Source organism: Ranitomeya variabilis, chromosome 3 (assembly GCF_051348905.1).
Source record: "Ranitomeya variabilis isolate aRanVar5 chromosome 3, aRanVar5.hap1, whole genome shotgun sequence".
Taxonomy (NCBI): Eukaryota; Metazoa; Chordata; class Amphibia; order Anura; family Dendrobatidae; genus Ranitomeya; species Ranitomeya variabilis.
In genome coordinates this window covers 475,844,317-475,859,976 of record NC_135234.1, presented here as the reverse complement: position 1 = coordinate 475,859,976, position 15,660 = coordinate 475,844,317, and the positions used below count along the sequence as shown (strand labels likewise).

The window sequence follows — 15,660 nt, the reverse complement described above, 5'->3', positions numbered from 1 at the left end:
GGTTACATGTGAAGGCCAAAATGGTTGTATGGTTTAATAATAAGGTTCAACCAAAACATTTCTTTGATAGACATAAAATGATTGATGTGTTGCACATGATTTGGAGGAATAAACAACTTACAGTAGTTGGATTCTGTTTAGAGTGCTACAGTTTTAGGCCTCTTTCACACGTCAGTGTCTCCGGTACGTGTAGTGACAGTTTTCTCACGTACCGGAGACACTGACACACGTAGACCCATTTAAATGAATGGGTCTATGCACATGTGCGTGTTTTCACACGGACCGTATGTCCGTGCTGAAAACACGTCAACATGTCCGTTTTCTACCGGCAGCACGGACCACAATACGGACAGCACATGTGCACACAGAGAACAGTGTGCACTCTCCTCCGTGTGCACGTACCGCCCGCAGGAGAGACAGCGCTACAGTAAGCGCTGTCCCCCCCGCTGTGGTGCTGAAGGCGGAATTCATCTCTTCTCCCCCGCCGGAGAGAAGAGATGAAAGATCTTTTTTTTTTTGTGAACAATAAAGTTTTCATGTGCCCCCCGCCTCCCCCCTCAGTGCGCCGCCTGGTCCCTTGCCGCAGAAATACTCACCCGGCTCCCGCGATGTCTCCTCTGTCCTCTCCGCGCTGGCAGCTTTTCCTGTGTGAGCGGTCACGTGGGACCGCTCATTACAGTCAGGGAATATTCACTGACTGTAATGAGCGCTCCCACGTGACCGCTCACACAGGAGAAGCTGCCGGCGCTGAGAGGACAGAGGAGACATCGCAGGAGCTGGCCGGGTGAGTATTTCTGCGGCAAGGGGCCAGGCGGCGCACTGAGGGGGGGGGATGCGGACGCACATGCAAACTTTATTTCCCCCCCCCAAAAAAAAAAAAAAGATCTTTCATCTCTTCTCTCCAACGAACGCTGGGGGAGAAGAGATGAATTCTGCCTTCAGCACCACATGCGGGGTGGACAGCGCTTAGAGTAGCGCTGTCTCTCCTGCACGGTCCGTGTGGTCCTCAGGCGGCACACGGATGCCGCACGTATGTGCCACTTGAGCACACGGACATACGGACACGGATATCTCCGGTACCGGTTTTTTCCGGTACCGGAAATATCAGGAAGTGTGAAAGAGCCCTTATTTGTAGAATACCACATAAAGGTGTTATGTTTACTGCAAATATTCTAAAAGAGGTTTTCTAGGATTTTATAGAGCACGCCTAATAGTAAGCATGATGCATGAAGCATATCATGATACATAATGCAATTCAATTGAACTGCCTTGCCAATTAATTGCAACAATGGTGATGAGGTATGCATGGCATGTGACTGTTAAATCCAGTGACTAGTTGCAGTGGTCATGTAAATGATATATGGCAAATAATTATCTGCAAGACTAGCTTGGGCCATGATAGATTTGAAAGGTGAGTTAAATTTTTTGGATAACTACAACATCTGCAATACGCTTAGAGGTCCTATTTTATGCCAGCTACTTTTTCAGTTTTGCTTTTTACACTGGGACACAGTCCACAAAGTCATCAGAGAGTAGGACATTTTTTTTCTGGCATTTTGTTTGTGCTTTTCCCTGTTTTTTACTTAAAGAACATTGCAGATATTCCTTTCCTTGAATTTTATGCCAATGTATAGGATAAGTGTATAAAGAATATATTTTGTTTTTTTGATAATTAGATTTGGTTGATATTATATACTATTTTTCTCAAAAGTATGTTCATGAACTAATAATTTATAAATCTAGTGTGTCCCCCATTAAACTCACTTTTACCCCTTCCCAACATTGGGAATACCAGTAAATCTTCTTTGAAGTGTTTTCCCACAAATAGACATAATGGTATTTCTTGGCAACTATCTAGGCACAGAAGCTGTGCTCTTGCAAATGCTGTCAGGAGCTCAGATTAACTGAGACCCGAGCTCCTGCTGTTTAAGACTCTAAATGCAATGATCAATAGTCTTCATGGCAGTCAGAAGGTTGAGAGAGGGGGTCTCCCTCTCCCACTCCATCTGCACCCTGGAGAAGACATTATCGGCTGGAAATTATGGTAGTCAGTGTAAACAGAGGTGAAATAAAAACCTGCTGGTCAGCCAGTTATGGAAGTATATTAAACCAAACAAAATTGTGAAAAAATATTACACCAATAAGTATGCATATTTTTTGTGAAAACAACACAGTAAACATATTTAATATCTCCCTGTCCAGGATGACCAGATGTATACAATTGTCCCTTCAGCGACCACCTTAAAAGAATCATTTAAAACCATGGCGAAAAATTATGTATTTTGATCATACCACCAAACAAATCATGAGATCATTCTCAGAATTTAGCGATACAAAAACTAATAACTGTAATCATATTGAACACTAGAATAAAGATGTCTATTCACTTTTACCACACAGTGGTTGGCATAATCTAAAGCAAAAAACTATCCCTGAATTGCTATTTTTTGTTCACTCTGCCTACCAATTGTTGGGCTAATGTTTGTGCTATTTACTATGGTCTCATTTATTTGTACAGGTTGATTTGGTAAATATTGGCAGCTCAGACATAGTGGATGGGAATCACAAGCTGACCCTAGGATTAATCTGGAGCATCATCCTCCATTGGCAGGTAAGCTTACCTTTATTGTCTATAATATGTTCTGCCATTGTAAGTAAAGTAAAAAAAGCATTGAACAGTGGTGAAATGAAATTACATCTGCATCACATGGTTTCATACAATCCAGTATTCCCTGAGAAGCTTTAGTTACTATTACAGTGATAAATGTCACTATTACTGACTATGTCATAGTCCCATAATAAATAGAAATCAATGGAAGCTGCAGTCATTTGTATTTATGCATTGTGTATATGAAAATACAGAAACCTCTAGCTTTCTCTCAGTCTAAATTTTAATGTATGATTACTTATGCTCCAGATGTACTGCCCTAACAAGTCAAAGATAAAAATGATCGATCCTGAATTTTTTGACAAATGATAACTACCGTTCTCAGTTTAATAATTTATATCTATGTGTATGGAATCCATAAAAATAACAAAATCTGTACAGTAGTTGACAGGTAGTTGACAGGATCCATTCAATGCAGCATAACCATTCATCATGTACAATAATCCACAGCTAACAACAGATATATATTTAAAGAGTAACAGTTGTTTTAATTGTTATTTCATAAATAAATACTACAAGATACATAAATATTTTTGTGCCCGAAAAAGACAAAAAGAATTCTAGGAGTGATACCTTTATTGGTTAACCCCCAAAAATTATATTTGCAAGCTTTTAGGCACCTTCGTCAAGCAGGTTTACAAATTAATGACTACGTTAAACGCACAACATTTAAGAGATGTTACAGCAGGAAATTTGCGCATGGGAAAGATGGGTTAATAATTCAAAGACCTTGTCATCTCATGGATCTCCTCTTACCTCACTATCCACGAACTTAAAGTCTACTCTTTAAAATATGACATTCTCATCCAATCCTCTCACTGTTGGTGTTCCTCAAGGCTCTGTCTGGGATGCCTATTCTTCTCAATTTATACCTTTGTCCTGGGACAACTCATAAAATGTCATGGCTTTCAGCACCATCAAAATGCTAATGAGACTCAGATCTACCACTTTTGCCCAGAAGACACTTTTCTCCTGTCCAGAATACCAGATTGATTATCAGTCATATCCCCTTTCTACTCCACTGGTTTCCTAAAGCTCAATGGGGACAAAACTGGACTCAGAATTATTTTTCCTCCATCTCACCTAACTCAGCTACCTGATCTATCACAATAAATGGCATCACACTTTCCCCTGTACCAGAAGTCAGCTTCCACGGAGTAACTCTTGACTCTGCCCTTTTTAGTTCAAATGGCATACCCAAGCTCTTACTACTTACTGCCACATCCAACTGAAAAATATTTCCAGAATCTGTCCTTTCCTCAACTCTGAATCTACTAAACTGCTAGTGCATGCCCTCATCATCTCCTGACCCAAGTAAAGCAATATTCTCTTTTGTGGCCTCTCTTCTAACAGTCTCACATCTCTCCAGTCCATTTTATACTGTCTGACTAACCCAGCTCTCTCCTCATTACTCCTCTGCTTCACTCCTCTGCAAGTCTCTTTATTAGCTTCCAATTTCCCAACATATGCAATTCAAACTATTCAAATTGACCTACAAAGTCATCCATAATCTGAATCCTCCAGATACAGTGGTTTGTAAAAGTATTCACCCCCTTTTCATATTTTTAGCTTTTGAAAGATTATATAAGTTTATGTAAAGAACATGCCTACAACTATGAACATTTAGTTTTTTTTATTGTGAAGCAAACAACAAATAGGACAAAACAACTGAAATCTTCAGTGGGCACAACTATTCACCCCTCTAAAGGTAGTACTTTATAGAGCATTTTTGGCAATTACAGCTGCATGACACTTTGCATACATCTATATGAGCTTTCCACATCTTGCCACTGGGATTTTTGCCCATTCCTCAATGCAAAAGTGATTCAGCTCCTCCAAGTTAAATGGTTTCCTCTAGTAAACAACAATATTCAAGTCTGATCAGAAATTGTCAATTGGATTAACGTCTGGGCTTTGACTAGGCCACTTCAAAACATTTACACATTTCCCCTTAAACTCGAGTGTTGCTTTAGCAGTATTCTTTGATTCATTGTCTTGTTGGAAGGTGAACCTATGGCCCAGTCTCAAATCACTGACAGACTGAAACAGGTTTTGCTCAAGAATATCCCTGTGTTCATCTTTTTCTTTTTCCCCTATACGTGGACAATTTTTCCTGTCCATGCTGCTGGAAAACATCCCCACAGAATGGTGTTGCCACCATCATGTTTTTGTCATTACTCTGCTGTCGGGTGTCCCGAGATGAGGGGCACCTTCCCTGTCCCTAATGCTAGGGGTGCCCTAGCTTGCACTGTTTCCAGAATTCTGATGGTGAAGACTCCAGGGCCATGTTCCATGCCTTATCTCCTGAATTTCCCATCTGCCTGTAACCTTCCACCACCCTGGGAAGAGGGGAGTAGCAATGTACCGTAATACACCAACCAGACTAACAAGGTAATACAAACAGGGCTAATGGAAAATACCAATTATACTCACACAAACAACAGTGGTATACACCGGGAGCTGAGGTTGGTGAAAAACCAAAGTAGGAGAAGGAGGGAAATTAGAACACACCCAAAACCTAGTAACAGTCTCAGATAAATCCAGCAAATTCCTTCTCAAACAATGGCAAGGAGTGCCCAGATTAACCCCTTCATGACCCAGCCTATTTTGGCCTTAATGACCTTGCCGTTTTTTGCAATTCTGACCAGTGTCCCTTTATGAGGTAATAACTCAGGAACGCTTCAACGGATCCTAGCGATTCTGAGATTGTTTTTTCGTGACATATTGGGCTTCATGTTAGTGGTAAATTTAGGTCGATAATTTTTGAGTTTATTTGTGAAAAAAACGGAAATGTGGCAAAACATTTGAAAATTTCGCAATTTTCACATTTTGAATTTTTATTCTGTTAAACCAGAGAGTTATGTGACACAAAATAGTTAATAAATAACGTTTCCCACATGTCTACTTTACATCAGCACAATTTTGGAAACAATTTTTTTTTTTGCTAGGAAGTTATAAGGGTTAAAATTTGACCAGTGATTTCTCATTTTTACAACAAAATTTACAAAACCATTTTTTTTAGGGACCACCTCACATTTGAAGTCATTTTGAGGGTTCTATATGGCTGAAAATACCCAAAAGTGACAACATTCTAAAAACTGCACCCCTCAAGGTGCTCAAAACCACATTCAAGAAGTTTATTAACCCTTCAGGTGTTTCACAGCAGCAGAAGCAACATGGAAGTAAAAAATGAACATTTAACTTTTTAGTCACAAAAATGATCTTTTAGCAACAATTTTTTTATTTTCCCAAGGGTAAAAGGAGAAACTGGACGAGGGACGTTGTTGTCCAATTTGTCCTGAGTACGCTGATACCTCATATGTGGGGGTAAACCACTGTTTGGGCGCACGGCAGGGCTCGGAAGGGAAGGAGCGCCATTTGACTTTTTTAATGAAAAATTGGCTCCAATCTTTAGCGGACACCATGTCGCGTTTGGAGAGCCCCCGTGTGCCTAAACATTGGAGCTCCCCCACAAGTGACCACATTTTGGAAACTAGACCCCCCAAGGAACTTATCTAGAAGCATAGTGAGTACTTTAAACCCCCAGGTGCTTCACAAATTGATCCGTAAAAATGAAAAAGTACTTTTTTTTCACAAAAAAATTATTTTAGCCTCAATTTTTTCATTTTCACATGGGCAACAGGATAAAATGGATCCTAAATTTTGTTGGGCAATTTCTCCTGAGTACACCAATACCTCACATGTGGGGGTGAACCACTGTTTGGGCACATGGTAAGGCTCGGAAGGGAAGGAGCGCCATTTGACTTTTTGAATGGAAAATTATCTCCATCGTTAGCGGACACCATGTCGCGTTTGGAAAGCTCCTGTGTGCCTAAACATTGGAGCTCCTCCACAAGTGACCCCATTTTGGAAACTAGACCCCCCAAGGAACTCATCCAGAGGCATAGTGAGCACTTTAAACCCCCAGGTGCTTCACAAATTGATCCGCAAAAATGAAAAAGTACTTTTTTTTCACACAAAATTTCTTTTAGCCTCAATTCTTTCATTTTCACATGGGCAACAGGATAAAATGGATCCTAAAATTTGTTGGGCAATTTCTCCTGAGTATGCCGATACCTCATATGTGGGGGTAAACCACTGTTTGGGTGCACGGCAGGGCTCGGAAGGGAAGGCACGCCATTTGGCTTTTTGAATGGAAAATTAGCTCCAATCATTAGCGGACACCATGTCGCGTTTGGAGAGCCCCTGTGTGCCTAAACATTGGAGCTCCCGCACAAGTGACCCCATTTTGGAAACTAGACCTCCCAAGGAACTAATCTAGATGTGTGGTGAGCACTTTGAACCCCCAAGTGCTTCACAGAAGTTTATAACGCAGAGCCATGAAAATAAAAAATAATTTTTCTTTTCTCAAAAATGATTTTTTAGCCCACAATTTTTTATTTTCCCAAGGGTAACAGGAGAAATTGGACCCCAAAAGTTGTTGTCCAGTTTCTCCTGAGTACGCTGATACCCCATATGTGGGGGTAAACCACTGTTTTGGCACACGTCAGGGTTCGGAAGGGAAGTAGTGACGTTTTGAAATGCAGACTTTGATGGAATGCTCTGCGGGCGTCAGGTTGCGTTTGCAGAGCCCCTGATGTGCCTAAACAGTAGGAACTCCCCACAATTGACTCCATTTTGGAAACTAGACCCCCAAGGGAACTTATCTAGATGTGTAGTGAGCACTTTGAACCCCCAAGTGCTTCACAGAAGTTTATAACGCAGAGCCGTGAAAATAAAAAATGTGTTTCCTTTCCTCAAAAATATTTTTTTAGCCCAGAATTTTTTTATTTTTGCAAGAGTAACAGGAGAAATTGGACCCCAAAAGTTGTTGTCCAGTTTCTCCTGAGTATGCTGATACCCCATATGTGGGGGTAAACCACTGTTTTGGCACACGTCGGGGTTCGGAAGGGAAGTAGTGACGTTTTGAAATGCAGACTTTGATAGAATGCTCTGCGGGCGTCAGGTTGCGTTTGCAGAGCCCCTGATATGCCTAAACAGTAGAAACCCCCCACAAGTGACCCCATTTTGGAAACTAGACCCCCCAAGGAACTTATCTAGATGTGTGGTGAGCACGTTCAACCCCCAAGTGCTTCACAGAAGTTTACAACGCAGAGCTGTGAAAATAAAAAATCATTTTTCTTTCCTCAAAAAAGATGTTTTAGCAAGCAATTTTTTATTTTCACAAGGGTAACAGGAGAATTTGGACCCCAATATTTGTTGCCCAGTTTGTTGTGAGTACGCTGATACCCCATATGTGGGGGTAAACCACTGTTTGGGCACACGTCAGGGCTCGGAAGGGAAGTAGTGACATTTGAAATGCAGACTTTGATGGAATGGTCTGCGGGCGTCACATTGCATTTGCAGAGCCCCTGATGTACCTAAACAGTAGAAACACCCCACAAGTGACCCCATTTTGGAAACTAGACCCCCGAAGGAACTTATCTAGATGTGTGGTGAGCACTTTCAACCCCCAAGTGCTTCACAGAAGTTTATAACGCAGAGCCGTGAAAATAAAAAATAATTGTTCTTTCCTCAAAAATTATGTTTTAGCAAGTAATTTTTTATTTTTGCAAGGGTAACAGGAGAAATTAGACCCCAGCAGTTGTTGCCCAGTTTGTCCTGAGTACGCTGGTACCCCAAATGTGGGGGTAAACCACTGTTTGGGCGCACGTCGGGGCTTGGAAGGGCGGGAGCACCATTTGACTTTTTGAACGCAAGATTGGCTGGAATCAATGGTGGCGCCATGTTGCGTTTGGAGACCCCTGATGTGCCTAAACAGTGGAAACCCCTCAATTCTAACTTCAACACTAACCCCAACACACCCCTAATCCTAATCCCAACTGTAGCCATAACCCTAATCACAACCTTAACCCCAACACACCCCTAACCACAACCCTAACCGCAACACACCCGTAACCCTAATTCCAACCCTAATCCTAACCCTAATCCCAACCGTAACCCTAATCCCAACCCTAACCACAACTGTAACCCCAACACACCCCTAACCCTATCCGTAACCCTAACCACAAGCCTAATCTTAACCCTATTTCAAACCCTAGCCCTAATTCCAACCCTAACTCTAATTCCAACCCTAACCCTAAGGCTATGTGCCCACGTTGCGGATTCGTGTGAGATTTTTCCTCATGATTTTTGAAAAATGTGCAGGTAAAAGGCACTGCGTTTTACCTGCGGATTTACAGCAGATTTCCAGTGTTTTTTTGTGCAGATTTCACCTGCGGATTCCTATTGAGGAACAGGTATAAAACGCTGCGGAATCCGCACAAAGAATTGACATGCTGCGGAAAATACAACGCAGCGTTTCTGCACGGAATTTTCCGCACCATGGGCACAGCGGATTTGGTTTTCCTTAGGTGTACATGGTACTGTAAACCGGATGGAAAACTGCTTCGAATTCGCAGCGGCCAATCCGCTACGGATCCGCTGCCAATCCGCTGCGGATCCGCGGCCGATCCGCTGCGGATCCGCTGCGGATCCGCTGCCAATCCGCTGCGGATCCGCTGCCGATCCGCTGCGGATCCGCTGCCGATCCGCTGCGGATCCGCTGCGGATCGCTGCGGATCCGCTGCGGATCCGCGGCCGATCCGCGGCCGATCCGCTGCGGATCCGCGGCCGATCCGCGGCGGATCCGCGGCCGATCCGCTGCGGATCCGCTGCCGATCCGCTGCCGATCCGCTGCGGATCCGCGGCCGATCCGCTCTGTGTGCACATGCCATAACCCTACCCCTAACCCTAACCCTACCCGTAACCCTAACCCTACCCCTAACCCTACCCCTAGTTCTAACCCTAGTTCTAACCCTAACCCTAGTGGAAAAAGAAAAAAAAATATTTTCTTTATTTTATTATTGTCCCTACCTATGGGGGTGATAAAGGGGGGGGTTTATTTATTATTTTTTTATTTTGATCGCTGTGATAGAACCTACCACAGCGATCAAAATGTGCCTCTAATGAATCTGCCGGCCGGCGGGCGCACTGAGCATGCGCCCGCCATTTTGGAAGATGGCGGCGCCCATGATGGAGGCGGACGGGGACCGGGAGCCTCGGTAAGTATAAGGGGGGGGAGATCAGGGCACGGGGGGGGCGTCGGAGCACGGGGGGGTGACATAGGAGCAGGGGGGGAGCGGGCAGGAGGACGGGGGAGCGGACAGCAGGACGGGGGAGCCGGCAGGCGGACGGAGGGGACCGGACCCTATAACGGAGCACTGGGGGGGCGATCGGTGGGGTGGGGGGGGTCACATTAGTGTTTCCAGCCATGGCCGATGATATTGCAGCATCGGCCATGGCTGGATTGTAATATTTCACCAGTTTTTTAGGTGAAATATTACAAATCGCTCTGATTGGCAGTTTCACTTTCAACAGCCAATCAGAGCGATTGTAGCCACGGGGGGGTGAAGCCACCCCCCCTGGGCTGAAGTACCACTCCCCCTCTCCCTGCAGATCGGGTAAAATAGGAGTTAACCCCTTCACCCGATCTGCATGGACGCGATCATTCCATGACGCCACATAGGCGTCATGGGTCGGATTGGCACGGGTTTTCATGACGCCTATGTGGCGTCATGGGTCGGGAAGGGGTTAAATAGCAGATGGGAGTTGCTAACAATGAACAGCTGAGAGTCTTAATGCAAGAAAGCTTCCAAGAGCCCTCAACTGAGCAGATTAACTCCTGCACTGCTAAAAGAAACCTGCACCATTTAATGTGAAGATGAAGTGCTTCTAAACAGAGCAAGAGTAGGATAAATCAGACGCTGCGGTCTTCTGGCTCTTCTCTGTCGCGGTAAACCTGTGACAGTACCCTTCCTTCTCCAAGGAACCTCATGAACCACAGGACAAGGTTTATCAGGGTATGCCATGTGAAAAGACAGGATCAACCTGGCTGCATGGACATCAGATGCTGGTACCCACATCCCCTCTTCAGCACTGTATCCCTTCCAGTGTACAAAATACTGAGTGACCAACAAACTAAGTGAGAATCAATGATTCCAAATTTCCATCGACAATGACTGGCGATCATGGTAGCAGTGATGGTAGAAGGGACACAATGCATTTTTTAAGTTGAGATTGGTGAAACACATTATGAATCCTAAAGGTGGGTAGCAAAGCAAGGAAGATTGCTACAGGATTGTTTCTAAGAGGGGACAATCAACTTAATGTTCCTTAAGGCCAACCACACAAAGTCACCAACATACAGACCCAGACCCATCAAACATCTCTCATCAGCCACACTCATATACAATATTTGGACCCCATTTTCCTCAAATTATCAAGAACCCCTTTCCACACACGCTTAATTGATGATCAAAATCGTTCTTCTTCGGGTATTCCAGAAGAATGTTTCTTTTTAAATAAGCTAAACTGAGGATAAAACCCGTTTGCCCTGAAAAACAGGGAATTACCAGCAGACTCACGACAATTCAGTAGACTCTAGCTAATTCAGCTTGAGGTAAGTAGGTAACGCAATTAGTGTTGAGCATTCCGATGCTGCAAGTATCGGGTATCGGCCGATACTTGCTGTATCGGAATTCCGATACCGGGATTCCGATACTCTTGTGGTATCGGGTATCGGAACAACATTAATGTTAAAATGTGTAAAATAGAGAATTAAAATAAAAAATATCGCTATACTCACCTGTCCGACGCAGCCGGGACCTCAGCGCAGGAACCGGCAGCGTTGTTTGTTTAAAATTCCCGCTTTTACATGGTTACGCGAAGTCCCGGCTTGTGATTGGTCAGGGCGGCCATGTTGCCGGGCCGCGGACCAATCACAGCAAGCCGTGACGAAAATACGTCACGGCTTGCTGTGATTGGTCCGCGTCCCGGCAACATGGCCGCCATTAACCTATCACAAGCCGTGACGTCACGGGAGGCTGGAAACGCGCTCATTTTAAAAAGGGCGCGTGTCCAGCCTCCCGTGACGTCACGGCTTGTGATTGGTTGCGTCGCGGTCAACCAATCACAAGCCGGGAGGCTGGACACGCGCCCATTTCAAAATGAGCGCGTCCAGCCTCCCGGCTTGTGATTGGTTGATCGCGGCGCAACCAATCACAAGCCGTGACGTCACGGGAGGCTGGACACGCGCCCATTTTAAAATGAGCGCGTGTCCAGCCTCCCGTGACGTCCCGGCTTGTGATTGGTCAGGGCGGCCATATTGCCGGGACGCGGACCAATCACAGCAAGCCGTGACGTAATTTCGTCACGGCTTGCTGTGATTGGTCCGCGTCCCGGCAACATGGCCGACCTGACCAATCACAAGCCGGGAATTCACGTAACCAAGTAATAGCGCGATTTTTAAACAAACAACGCTGCCGGTTCCCTCGCTGAAGTCCCGGCTGCGTCGGACAGGTGAGTATAGCGATATTTTTTATTTTAATTCTTTCTTTTACACATTTATATGGTTCCCAGGGCCTGAAGGAGAGTTTCCTCTCCTTCAGACCCTGGGAACCATCAGGGATACCGTCCGATACATGAGTCCCATTGACTTGTATTGGTATCGGGTATCGGTATCGGATTGGATTCCGATACTGTGACGGTATCGGCCGATACTTTCCGATACCGATACTTTCAAGTATCGGACGGTATCGCTCAACACTAAACGCAATCCTTCGGATTATCAGACACAAAACACCTAAGATAAGTCTCAAAATTCTGATTATCCCATTCAGTTTTCCCATTAGACATAGTATCGCCTGTTACTAGCAGCAGGTTTCTCTCCTGCATGGTGGACCCCGGGTTGCGAACGAACCTACTGTCTCATATATATATATATTTGGTGCGTTCTGCCAACCCTAGCAGAATACTAGCACCAGGGTCTGGCTAGTAAATGGCAGACAAACAGCAATCCTTGTGGTACATTCAGCAGCTGGAGGGTAGGTTGGTGGCTCTCGAGTGCACAACCTCAGCTGCGGATGTTACCACAGTTGCTGTTCAGGCTGGTAGCGTGGCTGCAGCAACCTTGTCCACTGCCACCCCTGTTCCGACTCTATCTCGCCTCCCGCTGCCAGAAAAATTTTCTGACGATAGTAAATCTTGTAGGGGTTTCGTGAGCCAGTGCTCTATACACTTTGAGCTCCTGGCCGCATGTTTCCACACAGAGCGGGCAAAGGTGGGATTTATTGTGTCTCTCCTGTCTGACAGGGCGTTGGAATGGGCTACGCCACTGTGGGAGCGTGGCGATCATGTGGTGCAGAGTGTTCCGCTGCTCCTGAGCACTCTGAAACAGGTCTTTTTAGGGCCTCAAGTCACCCATGATACGGCGCTCCAACGGTTGGCATTCACTCAGGGCTCATCTTTGGTCAGCCATTTTGCCGTCCACTTCAGCACCCTAGCATCTGAGCTAGAGTGGTCAGATAAAGCCCTTATCCCTATATTTTGGAGGGGGCTGGCTGACCACGTGAAGAATGCTCTAGCCTCTAGGGAGATTCCCGCCGCACTGGAGTAGTTAATAGCTGTGTCTACTCGTATTGACCTCCGTTTTTCACGAGCGGAGGTTAGAGCGGGTCCAGTGTAGGCAGAGGTTTCGACTGGCTCCCACCTTTGCCAAACCTTTGGAATCTCCAGTCCTGGTCCCTGAGTCACATGAGTGTCACGGGTGGGATGTAAGTCCCGGACCACTCGTGCACTCAAGGTCTGCCATGTTTGCCAGTAGTCAGGACATCTTGCCACCAGCGGTCAGGGAAACGTCAGCGTCTAGTGGTAGTAGGTGGAGGTACACTAGACATGGCGACGTTTGCCTCCAAATTGTCCTTTAATTAATTGACAATTACAATAGGCTCATTCACTCACTCGGTAGAGCTCTGCGTGGATTCTGGGGCAGAGGGCAATTTTAAGTCTTCTGCCTTCACCCAACGTCAAGCAGTACCCCTGGTAATGCTAGCTCAACCAGCAAATGTACGAGTGCTGATTGGGTTGACACTGCCCTCACAGATAACACTCCAGACCATCCCTTTCACTCTGTCCATGTCGCCATCTCAACAGGAGAGTATATCTCTGCTCTTCATTCCTGAGGGAATTGATGAGGTCCTGTTAGGGATACCTTGGCTACGGTACCACTCTCCTCATATCAAGTGGTCCTCAGGCAGAATTTTGGGATGGGGTGAATCTTGTGGGGTAGATGTCAGAGGGAAAGCATTCAGGTTGCTACTACTGAGGTACACGCAGATCTATCCTCTCTCCCCAAGCAATATTGGCCCTATGTGGACGTGTTCTCCAAAAGGGCTGTGGAGACCCTTCCGCCTCACCGCCGCTATGACTGTCCTGTTGACCTCTTGCCTGGTGCTGAGCCTCCACGGGTTCGAGTCTATCCATTATCTCTCCCGGAGATGGAGGCAAATTCACAGTACATCCAGGAAAATCTGGCTAGAGGATTCATTAGGAAGTCAGTGTCACCTGCAGGGGCTGGGTTCTTCTTTGTGCAGAAGAAGAACAGGGAACTACATCCGTGCATAGACTGCAGGGATCTTAACGCCATCACCGTCAAGAATAAGTATCCCCTGCCCCTGATATCTGAGCTTTTTGATAGGCTTCAGGGAGCAAGGGTATTTACCAACCTAGTTCTGCGGGGTGCTTACAACCTGATTTGCATCCGTGAGGGGGATGAATGGAAGATGGCTTTTAACACCAGAGATGGGCACTATGAATATCTAGTGATGCCCTTTGGGCTCTGTAATGCCCCAGCCATTTTTCAAGACTTTGTAAATGATATCTTTCAGGATATGCTCTCCACCTCGGTCATAGTCTATCTGGATGATATTCTCATCTACTCTCCAGATATTGACTCCCACCGGGGAGATGTTTGCAGAGTCTTCGACCTCTTACGAACAAATTCCATCTACGCCAAGTTGGAGAAATGTGTGTTTGAGCAGGAGTCCTTACCTTTCCTGGGCTATATCATCTCCGCCCAAGGATTGGCTATGGATCCTGCCAAACTACCGGCTGTGATGGACTGGCAAGAACCCCATTCTCTTAAAGCGGTGCAGCGCTTTATGGGGTTCATTAACTATTATCACCAGTTCATCCCTCATTTCTCAACTTTGGTAGCTCCCTTGGTATCCCTCACCAAAAAGAGAGCAAATCCCAAATTGTGGTCTGAGGAGGTCTCCAAGGCCTTCACTTCTATTAAATCTCATTTTGCTAGTGCTCCCATCCTACGTCACCCCGATGTAGATAAGCCATTTATAATGGAGGTGGATGCCTCATCCATTGGTGCTGGAGCAGTCCTCTTACAAAAGGATGCTCAAGGTTGGAAGCATCCTTGCTTCTTCTTTTCCAAGACCTTTATACCAGCGGAGAGGAATTATTAGGGAGTTGCTAGCAATGAAGTTGGCCTTCTCAGAGTGGAGATGGAGACATCTTTTGGAGGGGGCTCGCTTTCCCTTCGAAGTATTCAGAGATTTCAAGATTTTGGTCTATTTATAGACAGCCCAGCGGTTAAGTTCTCGCCAGACCAGATGGCCTTGTTCTTCTCCCAGGTCCATTTCACCCTCCATTTTCTTTCTGAGGAGAAGAACATTTGTGCCGACGCTCTCTCTCTCGCTCTGTTGTATCATCTGAGGAGGAAGAGGAGCCTCAGTTTATTGTCCCTTCCAAGAGCCCGAGAACTATGGCCCCAGTTTCGCTAGAGTCTGTGCCTCGGGGTAAGACTTTTCCACCATCAAGTTTGCATCTGGAGGTTCTCTCTTGGGCTCAATCGTCCAGGGAGGGTGGACATTTTGGGACCAAAAGGACATCTGAGCTACTGGCGAGGACATACTGGTGGCCGCATATGGCCCATGACGTTGTAGACTATGTTTGGGCATGTGTCTCCTGCGCCAAAAACAAGTCCCATCGTCAATGGCCAGCTGGGTTGCTTCACCCACTGCCGGTGGCGGACAGGCCCTCTGAGATGGTCAGGATGGATTTTGTGGTGGGCTTACCCAAGTCTTGTAGTTGCACCATTATTTGGGTGATCACCGACCATTTTTCCAAAATGGTGCACT

At 45.6% G+C, this 15,660-nt stretch overlaps 1 protein-coding gene across 3 annotated transcripts in view; it reads left to right on the top strand.

Moving 5' to 3' along the window:
• The window catches only part of DMD (dystrophin), a 3,762,639-nt gene that overhangs the window by 774,492 nt on the left and 2,972,487 nt on the right, over positions 1 to 15,660 (top strand). For all 3 annotated transcript variants that reach the window (XM_077296691.1, XM_077296689.1, XM_077296690.1), the window contains exon 5: positions 2,519 to 2,611. In XM_077296691.1, coding sequence (XP_077152806.1) covers positions 2,519 to 2,611 — 93 coding nt within the window. The remainder of the gene's footprint in view (positions 1 to 2,518; positions 2,612 to 15,660) is intronic.